The sequence below is a fragment of the Brachyhypopomus gauderio genome, unplaced genomic scaffold, assembly GCF_052324685.1.
Source record: "Brachyhypopomus gauderio isolate BG-103 unplaced genomic scaffold, BGAUD_0.2 sc40, whole genome shotgun sequence".
In the NCBI taxonomy this organism is placed as follows: Eukaryota; Metazoa; Chordata; class Actinopteri; order Gymnotiformes; family Hypopomidae; genus Brachyhypopomus; species Brachyhypopomus gauderio.
In genome coordinates this window covers 3,316,890-3,327,772 of record NW_027506868.1, presented here as the reverse complement: position 1 = coordinate 3,327,772, position 10,883 = coordinate 3,316,890, and the positions used below count along the sequence as shown (strand labels likewise).

Sequence of the window (10,883 nt, the reverse complement as noted above, 5' to 3'; positions counted from 1 at the left end):
CCTTCTCTTTCTATCTCTCTCTGTCTCTATCTACCTTTCTTTCTGTCTCTCTTTCTCTCTCTCTCTTTCTCTGTCTCTCTCTGTCTTTCTGTCTCTCTCTCTCTTTCTTTCTGTCTCTCTCTCTTTCTCTCTGTCTCGGTCACCTTCAGACACGGAGGGCTGACTGTGTTCTGCTCTAGGCAGGTCCTGTCATAATCCACCTTTCTCTTTATTTAGGGTAATATAGCAATTAGACTAACCAAGGAACATCCCATTTATATGGTGATATATATCCACCCATACATGAACACACTCCTATAAACACTCCTGTATGGGTTATACATACACACACACATACATGTACAGACTTAGAGAAGTGAGGAAGAGAGGTGTGTGAGAGAGAGAGAGAGAGAGAGAGAGAAAGGGAGGAGAGAGAGAGAGAGGACAGATACAGACTGAAACTGTGCTCAGCAGACTGTCTCCAGCTTGCCTGAAAACAGCACGATGAAAAATATTCAGAGGAAGCAACAGGGGGCGAGGAAGAGGAGTGCTAGGAGGAAGAGGAGCGCTGCAAGGAAGAGGAGCACTAGGAGGAAGATTACCTCTTGAAAGAAAATGTGGGTCACTTGCCTGACTGAGGTTGGTGGGTGAGCTGAGGGGCGGGGCTAGTTTGTGTCCCGCTGAAGGGCGATGCTCTTTGCACTCTGCTAAGGGGCGTGGTTTGTTTGCACTCCCCTAAGGGGCGTGGCTGGTTTGCACTCCGCTAAGGGGCGTGGTTGGTTTGCACTCTGCTAAGGGGCATGGCTGGTTTGCATTCTGCTGAGGGGCGGGGCTAGTTTGCATGGAGATCCAGCAGGACCAGCCGTGAGTTCACATACACTCCTGTAATACATCACACTCCACATGAAACATATTTATTACTGCCTTATTTTTTAGACCTGAGCAGTTAAGATAAATGTGTTGCCCTCTGCTTCGAGGAAACAGAGCTTAAATAACCAGAATATGTAATGTCTTTTTCTGTTCTGCCCTGTGTCTCTGCCTCTCTCTCCCTGTTTCATCTCTCTCTCTCTCGCTCTCTCTCTCTCTCTCTCTCTGTTTCATCAGTAAGGTCCACTCTACCGCAGCACTGAGATGATCATCACTCAGGGTTCTGCTTTAAAACCCAGTCGGCTACTGTAAACCCAGTGCCATGGGAGAGACCAGTCCCACAGGAGAGACCAGTCTCACGGGAGAGACCAGACCTACGGGAGAGACCAGTCCCATGGGAGAGACCAGTCCCATGGGAGAGACCAGTCCCACGGGAGAGACCAGTCTCCCGGGAGAGACCAGTCCTACAGGAGAGACAATGCTGAGATGGAAGTGATAATGGAAATACACTGCACCACGCACGCACACACACACACATCACACTCAGATAAGTGCGACCCCAGCAGGCCTGAGAGACAATAACGTCATCTGATCCACATTAAGACAAAACATCATTAGTGGCTAAAATGACTACACACTCCTCTCCTGGAGTAGGTGTGTGTGTGTGTGTGTGTGTGTGTGTGTGTGTGTGTGTGTGTGTGTGTGTGTGTGTGTGTGTGTGTGTGTGGAGCAGGCGTGTCTCTGTGTGTGTGTGTGTGTGTGTGTGTGTGTGTGGAGCAGGCGTGTCTCTGTGTGTGTGTGTGTGTGTGTGTGTGTGTGTGTGTGTGGAGCAGGCGTGTCTCTGTGTGTGTGTGTGTGTGTGTGTGAGTGTGTGTGGAGCAGGCGTGTGTGTGTGTGTGTGTGTGTGTGTGTGTGTGTGTGTGTGTGTGTGTGGAGCAGGCGTGTGTGTGTGTGTGTGTGTGTGTGTGTGTGGAGCAGGCGTGTCTGTGTGTGTGTGTGAGTGTGTGTGTGTGTGTGTGTGTGTGTGTGTGGAGCAGGCGTGTCTGTGTGTGTGTGTTTGTGTGTGTGTGTGTGTGGAGCAGGCGTGTGTGTGTGAAATGCTAACGTGATCTGAAGGTGATGAATATAGTGCTCTTCTCTCTGTCAGCAGGGGGGACGCAAGTCATGGTGATTCCATTTATTTATTTGTTTGTTTGTTTGTTCATTCCTTTACTACCTGAGCATCACACAGCCAAGGTTGCACAGAGGGCACGTGTAGAGAGTCATGGAGGGTATGTAACACACACACACACACACACACACCCGTGCTGCTGTCCTGGGGTTCTGTAAAGCCCACAGCTTATTGGTACTGGCAAGACACTTTTCCTTATTGCATAAGGAAGCCAAGGCCCGACCTTCCGCCTTACTGTGTGTGTGTGTGTGTGTGTGTGCTGACAGCATGGTTTTATTAATGTAAGCAGATTTTTAGGGGCTATTTTTGCTTTCCATCATGATTTATTAGCAGCTTGTCTGTCCATTTGGGTATGAAAGCTGCTATTGAGCTCAGTGTAGCAGCAATGCAGAATTTCTCTCAGCTGTTGGAACAGTGTGGCCATTGGTCACTTTACTAACATGTTCGCATAATTTCCTGTTCACCACTCCCTGGACCTGCCTCATGTGTGAGGCCATGCTGGGGGTGAAAGTGTGTGTGTCTATGTGTGTATATGCATGTATGTGTGTGTGTGTGTGTGTGTGTGCGTGTGTAAGCATGTGTGCTTGTGCATCAGTGTGTGTGCATGCATGTGTGTGTGTATGTATAAGCATGTGTGTGTGTGTGAGAGAGAGAGTGTGTGTAAGTGTGTGTTTGAGTGTGAGTTGTGTGTGTGTGTGTGTGTGTGTGCATGTGTGTGTGTATCTGATCAATCCTCTCATACAAAGTGATTCATGTACACGTCGTAATGGATTTGTAGTTTTACTCCTCAGACTCCTGGCAGAAGATCTTTCCTGTGTAGCAGTGATCAGGCTGCCGGTCCAGCAGATCAGTGTGGAGTCATGTGATAATCGTCTTTGACATGTCATCCTCCCTCATCATCATCATCATCATCATCATCAACTTCATCATGGGGGTTGACATTTGCTAATGTTTACTTGGCTGGGTCTGATTTTACACATCAGCAAGACTCCATATCAAACACACACACACACCAAATACATACAAACACCAAATACATGCAAGTACACACACACACACACACACACAAACACCAAATACATGCATGTATACACACACACACACACACACACACACCAAATACATGCATGTATATACACACACACACACACACACACACACACACACACCAAATACATGCATGTATATACACACACACACACACACAAATGAAATGCCCAATACACAGTGGAGCCACACAGGACCTGTGGACACAAAGGATCAGCAGAATGAAGTTCTCCCTGCTCTGCTGATCCAGGCAAGGACGCCATCACTGACGATATAGATTACAGATGATCAGCATTTGGCCATATATCATCTGTCCCAGTCAGCCTCTGTTAGACAATCAGTTCCTCACAAATAAAACATAAACGTCATTTGTCTGCCACCCAGACCCGGATAAATCTGGAGTTAATTTATGTCAAACTCCAACAGTATTGGAAATGCGGTTTGTCCAACACCTTAAACCTTTAGACTCAAACCAACATTCTGGTTTTAAAATGTTGGTGTATTTTAAGGTTCCTTTGATTTAAGCATTTGAACTGTGTTGTTCTAGCTGGACAGAAACAAATATGGTTCTGAATTCTGCATTAAACACAGAATTAGTTTGAAAGCAGAACTCTGGATTAAACACTCTGGATTAAACACTGGTTAGGAAACATTTAAGCTTTGAGGGGAGCAAACACAGCTAGCTTCCTCTCTCTCTCGCTCTCTCTCTCTCTCTCTCTCTCTCTCTCTCCATCTCTCTCCATCTCTTTCTCTCTCTCCTGTCCAACATTTTCAGGATTTCTGAGTCTCTGTTCTAGAAGGCAAGGTTTGGTTGTAACAGAAATGCAGAGTAACCAGGACCTCCACAGTCCTGAAGCAAGTATTTCTGAATGTGTGTGTGTGTGTGTGTGTGTGTGTCTTCATCCCTGCTCCACAGAAGGTGTTTTTTCCATGACGTAGTGCAGTCCAGCACAGCAGGCTTGTCTCTGCATGTCAGCTGCGTCTGCTGCATGTCGCGCTGCAGAGCACGCTAAGAGCACACAAAGAGCATGCTAAGAGCACACTAGGAGCACGCTAAGAGCACACAAAGAGTATGCTAAGCATCTGACATACAGTCTTGTGGGGCAACGAGGCAGTTCTGGGGCAGCGGGCAGTTCTACTGGGGCAGGAGCTGCTCTTTTGTGCCACATTAAGTGAAATATGAATGTTTTCCCAGAGTAAGATGTATAACAATGAGCCATGAAAATGTAGCTGGGACATTTGCATCTAAAGAAAAACAGTTTAGCAGCAGTTTATTTGAACTGATTCTGGAACATGACATACCTGAACCGATCTCCTACAACCCCGCGGTTCCTCTCACCATCTAGCACCTCCCTCACTCACTCACTGTCCAGGGTGTCTGTTAGCATTTCTTTCTGTCTGTCTTACACTTCTGCACGCTCTCTCTCTCTCTCTCTCTGTCTCTCCCTTTCATCTCTCTCTCCCTCTTAATCTCACTCTCTCTCTCCTCTCGTATGTTAAGTCACAGTGCTGTGAAGTGAGTGTCAGATCACTGAGCACATGGTGTCCGGCACTCAGTGAAAATTTACTCAAAAGTACACTCAGAAATGCTACAGATAGAGAGAGGAAGGAAAGGATGTTGGAGTGAGATGCTGAGAGGCACAGAGAGATCAAGAAGAAGAAAATGAGAGAGAGGGGGGGATGGAGAAGGAGGGAGGGAGAGGGAGAGAGAGGGAGAAAGAGAGAGAGAGAGAGAGAGAGGGAGCTAGAGGGAGAAGGAGAGAGTAGGAGAGAGGGAGGAAGAGAGAGAGAGGGAGGGAGCTAGAGGGAGAAGGAGAGAGGGAGGGAGCTAGAGTGAGAGGGAGGGAGAGAGGGAGGGTATTTTGACTCAAGGCAGCTGTGGGTTCCGTTCAGTGTGTAAGTGGCAGAGGACGGTTAGGAAGACAGAATGAAACACTGGAACAGATGAAGCCCGTCACTGGGTAAGTGTGTGTGTGTGCATGCGTGCATGCGTGCGTGCGTGTGTGTGTGTGTGTGGGTGCCAGTGTGTAATTTCAGTCCACCTGTTAATGATGGCTACCTACGAATGTATGCGTGTGTTATGAAATGTGTATACTCAGACATAATGTCAGACAGATGACGTTAGTGTGTAAATGGTTTTGGCTCAGACTGATAAAAATGTATGTATTTGTGTGTATGTGTGTGTGTGTGGTAAGCACGTGTATGTTTGCACGTGTGTGTATGTGTATGTGTGCATGTGCACGTGTGTGTTCGTGTATGTGTGCATGTGCACATGTGTGTTCCTGTGTGTGTATGTGTATACGTGTGTGTTCCTGTGTGTGTATACGTGTACACGTGTATGTGTGCATGTGTGTGTGTTCCTGTGTGTGTATGTGTATACGTGTGTGTTCCTGTGTGTGTATGTGTATACGTGTGTGTTCCTGTGTGTGTATGTGTATACGTGTGTGTTCCTGTGTGTGTATACGTGTACACGTGTATGTGTGCATGTGTGTGTGTTCCTGTGTGTGTATACGTGTACACGTGTATGTGTGCATGTGTGTGTGTTCCTGTGTGTATGATGAAATGTTCTGCTTGACTCTGTATGTGTTTATGTAGATTTGTGCATCTGTATAAATGTTTCTGTATATATGAGAGTACGTACTGTATATAAATATGAGATGTGCTCATGTGTTCTCTGTGTTAAAATTAATAAAATGATTATTTATATGTAAATGTATGTACCTATTGGGAATTAAACATATTCTGTTGTGAAATACCACATGTGCTATTAATAGAGGTTCGATCCACTTTCCTAATCCAAGAGGAGGATATGTGGAAAAGATGAGAGGAGATGAGATGGAAATAAGAAGGAGATGAGAAAGACATGGGGAGATGAGGAGGAGATGAAATGGCGATAATGAGGAGATGAGATGTGGAGGAGATGAGAAGATGAGATATATGAGGAGGAGATGAGGAGATGTGGAGAAGATGAGATGTGGAGGAGATGAGAAGATGAGGAGGAGATGTGGAGATGAGGATGAGATGAGGAGGAGATGTGGAGGAGATGAGGAGGAGATGAGAAGATGAGGAGGAGATGTGGAGGAGATGAGGAGATGAGGAAGAGATGAGAAGATGAGGAGGATATAAGAAGATGAGAGGGTGTGACTCAGTGACACACTCAGTTCTGTGAATTTGTCCATAATGAGGAGTTTTCAGCTGAAGTTATGAAGGGATGTTTGAGTCTTTCTGAATCATTTAAGCACTTTCTAACTTCTCTGGTGTTAGAACACAAATGCCACAGGATCAGATGGCAGATAAACTGGAAATGAAATTTATGTAAAAGCCTTATTATTACTGCCGGGATGGGGGGGGGGGGGGGTACTCTGAGGTGTTTTTAAAAGGAAGTTTGCTTTTTTAAAAGGGGTTATTTGCTTATCTGCGTAAAGGGTCGTTATTTATCAGCAGACGATTTTTGCTCCTACACACACAAATGCAACACATTCTCATTCTACAGCAGATACAGTGGACCGCAATCTGAAACTATAATTCAATAAATCAACTATGACATTATTATTATAATTATTATAATTTTTTATTATTTCTAGTACCGGTGGTTGTTTAACTTTAGGTAGAAACACTATTTAATATTTGTTTCTCTTTCAGGAACAGAGAAACAGAGTTGGGACTGAGAAAGGACACACAGGGGGTGGGAAAAGGACACACAGGGGGCAGAGAAAGGAGACACAGGGGGTGGAGAAAGGACACACAGGGGCGGAGAAAGGACACACAGGGGGCGGAGAAAGGACACACAGGGGGCGGAGAAAGGACACAGTGGAATTCTCAGGAATGAGCCCTGTAGTGTTGAGACCCATATTGCTTTGTCAGACAAACTCTTGCTATATGAACATTATATTTTGCAGAAAGACTCATTTCACTATATCTGTCTCTCTCATCCCCACTCCCCACCACTCAACTGTCCCCCCCCCCCCCCTCTCTCTCTCTGTGTCTAGTCTCTCCTGTGTGCTGGTCTAGATGAGTGTGTCCAGAGTTCCCCCCAGCCCCTCTCATTTCCCCACAGGTGGAGGTCCTTCCCCTCACCTGTCCCTGCCTCCGTCCTCATCCTCTCCTTCCTCCTCTCCTCCATCCGCTGGAGGCCCCCTGAGCCCAGCAGCGCCCCCTCCAGCTTCCCCGGTGAAGATCTCCATGCAGGAGCACTTTGCGATTAACGTGTGCCCGGGGCCAATCCTGCCCATCCCACAGATCTCGGACTTCTTCCCACGCTTCCATGCATTCCCGATAAGCCCTCCAACGCCACAACGTGACAAACAGGACACCAAGAACAAAGAGCAGGACAGAGAGCAGGACAGAGACAGAGAGGGGGACAGAGACAAAGAGAAGGACAGAGAGGAGAAGGAGACTCTGGATTCTGATGATGATGACAGTAAGTTGCTATTGTTTCATTTTAAAAGCTTGACTAAGGTGTTTATAGCTGTGTGTGTGTGTGAGTGTGTGTGTGTGTGTGTGTGTGTGTGTGTGTGCGCGTGTGTGTGTGTGTGTGTGTGTGTGTGCACACGTGTTAGGGTGGGGTGTGCGACTCTGGATGAATGTGTGAGCTGTCCCTGACTCATTCTGGCCACATACAGATCGAAACACTGGTTAGTCTGACCTGCAGTTATTTTTGATTGCTTCTGTGTGTGTGTGTGTGTGTGTGTGTGTGTGTTCCAGCATATCTGGGTACCCTGGAGTTTAACCTACTGTTTGACCAGGACAACAACTGCCTACACTGCACTATCCATAAAGCTAAGGTACACACCCACACCCACACACACAGCCACGCCCACACACACACAAACACACCCAGAGGTGGAAAGAGTACTGAAAAATTGTAATTGAGTAAAAGTATCTTTACTTTGCCTAAAATCTACTCAGAGTAAAAGTAAAATTACCCATCTCAAAATTTAAATGAAAATGAAATGTGCCATATTTGTCAATTGTAATTTTTTACACCCCAATCGAAATTTGTCCTCCGCTTTTAGCCCATCTGTGCAGTCAGAACACACACACACACTAGTGATTACTAGGGGGCTGTGGATCACACGTACCCAGAGCTGTGGGCAGCCCTAGCCCTAGCCCGGGGAGCAGTTGGGGTTAGGTGCCTTGCTCACGGGCACCTCAGTCATGGCCTGTCTGGGAATCGAACCCAAGACCCTCCGGTCACTAGACCAGTTCCCTAACCGCCAGGCCATAACTGCCCCACTTGAGTAAATGTACAAAATTACTTCATTTAAAATGTAATTTCAGTAAAAGTTACTTAGTTACTTTCAATTGTTTAATGCATGGATGAATCATGAACCAAATTCAGCACAAGTTGTTTTAATCGATTTCAAAGCATATTTAAGTGCACATCCACACTTGCAAAAAGATCAGCTGGGCTCAGGAACATACTTCCTCACAGCACAAGGACAGTCACAACCTGTACCATAAAGTGCAAACAATTTTCAGTCCTATTGTCCAACGGACAACACTATGATAAGAATAAAGAAGTTTAAATTTCAAAAAACAAAATGCACACAAAATTAAATGCCCACAAGATACCACAAATCAAACTAAAATGCCACAGGATTCCACTACTCACAATAAAATGCCCACAGGACCCCACATCAAAAATAAAAAAAATGTTCATAGAATCCCACAATTTAAAAGTAAGTGCTCACAGGATCCAACAATTCAAAATACAGTGCCCACCGGATTCCACTTTTCAAAATAAAATGCACACAGGATGCCACAACTCAAAATAAAATATAAAATGACCACAGGATCCCACATCTCAAAATAAAACAAAATATGTACAGGACTCCACTATTTAAAATGCTCACAGGATCCAACTATTCAAAATACAGTGCCCACAGGATTCCACTTTTCATAATAAAATGTCCACAGGATCCCACAGAACCTGATAGATAGAAGATTTTTAAAAAGTGCACCAGGTTATGACCTGATTATGAGACAATGGAAAGGGCGCGCGCAAGGCAAGGCCACACAATTGACTTTCAGTTCAGGGACTCAGGAGTTAAAATTTCTGCCCGCATTTAATTTTTCAACATCAATATTTTTTACTCAGTAACATGAGGGCATTCAAATGTAGTGAAGTAAAACTACTTAGGTCAAAATTTACTCAAGTAAAAGTAAAAATTACATATTTCAAAATTACTCATAAAAAGTACTCAATTACAGTAATGTGAGTAAATGTAATTAGTTACTTTCCACCCCTGTACACACTTTTTCCACTCCTTTCAACATAAACACCATATTACACACCCTGGATGGTCAAAATGTGGGTATGGTGTGTGTGTGTGTGTGTGTGTAAGGTGGGTATGGTGTGGCAAAGTGGGAATGTCACCACAAGGTCATTGTGAACCTCCCAACATCTGTGTGTGTGTGTGTGTGTGTGTGTATGTGATGTGTGTATGTGTATGTGATGTGTGTGTGTGTGTGTGATGTGTGTGTGTGTGTGTGTGTGTGTGTGTGTGTGTGTGTGTGTGTGTGTGTGTGTGTGTGTGTGTGTCTGTGTGTGTGTGTGTGTGTGTGTGTGTGTGTGTGTGTGTGTGTACACCCACAGGGACTCAAAGCTATGGACTCCAATGGTCTTGCTGATCCTTATGTGAAGCTCCACCTACTGCCTGGAGCTAGCAAGGTCAGAACACACACACACAAACACACACACAAACACACACACTCACACACTGACACACACACACACACACACACACACACACACGCATGCACACACACAAACACACATACACAAATACACATACACACAGTCTAACAAGTACACACACATACACACAATTAGGTTTAAACTAGATTTGGTTTGATTTGTTTATTTTCCTTGTCACACTGCATTCACACAGGAGTAAAGGTGTTTAACTGCTTACACAGTACTGAGTACCTCAAACATAATATAGATATAGTACATACACCCGACAAATGATCAGACATACTACATACACTACACATATACTAACTGTACACATAAATAAGTGTACCTGTACTGCAGTGTATAGTTGTTGTCTGTAGTAGGCAGTGTGCAGTAGGTTGTCTGTAGTAGGCAATGTGTAGTAGGTTGTCTGTAGTAGGCAGTGTGCAGTAGGCAGTGTGTAGTAGGTTGTCTGTAGTAGGCAGTGTGCAGTATGTTGTATATAGTAGGCAGTGTGTAGTAGGCAGAGTGCAGTAGGCAGTGTGCAGTAGGTTGTCTGTAGTAGGCAGTGTGCAGTAGGTTGTCTGTAGTAGGCAGTGTGCAGTATGTTGTCTGTAGTAGGCAGTGTGCAGTAGGTTGTCTGTAGTAGGCAGTGTGCAATAGGTTGTCTGTAGTAGGCAGTGTCCAGTAGGTAGTATGCAGTAGGTTGTCTGTAGTAGGCAGTGTGTAGTAGGTTGTCTGTAGTAGGCAGTGTCCAGTAGGCAGTATGTAGTAGGTTGTCTGTAGTAGGCAGTGTGCAGTAGGTTGTCTGTAGTAGGCAGTGTGCAGTAGGCAGTGTGTAGTAGATTGTCGGTAATAGGCAGTGTGCAGTAGGCAGTGTGCAGTAAGTTGTCTGTAGTAGGCAGTGTGCAGTAGGTCGTCTGTAGTAGGCAGTGTGCAGTAGGTCGTCTGTAGTAGCCAGTGTGTAGTAGGTTGTCTGTAGTAGGCAGTGTGCAGTATGTTGTCTGTAGTAGGCAGTGTGCAGTAGGCAGTGTGCAGTAGGTTGTCTGTAGTAGGCATGTTGCAGTAGGTTGTCTGTAGTAGGCAGTGTGCAGTAGGCAGTGTGCAGTAGGTTGTCTGTAGTAGGCATGTTGCAGTAGG

At 45.4% G+C, this 10,883-nt stretch overlaps 1 protein-coding gene across 1 annotated transcript in view; it reads left to right on the top strand.

Annotated features, from left to right (window-relative positions):
- Window positions 1–4,908: 4,908 nt before the first annotated feature.
- doc2g (double C2-like domains, gamma) overlaps window positions 4,909–10,883 on the top strand; it is a 111,975-nt gene continuing 106,000 nt past the window's right edge. The window contains exons 1-4 of the mRNA XM_076985401.1: window positions 4,909–5,025; window positions 7,054–7,484; window positions 7,769–7,848; window positions 9,663–9,737. Of these exons, the coding sequence (XP_076841516.1) occupies window positions 7,076–7,484; window positions 7,769–7,848; window positions 9,663–9,737 (564 nt within the window). The 5' untranslated portion in view covers window positions 4,909–5,025; window positions 7,054–7,075. The remainder of the gene's footprint in view (window positions 5,026–7,053; window positions 7,485–7,768; window positions 7,849–9,662; window positions 9,738–10,883) is intronic.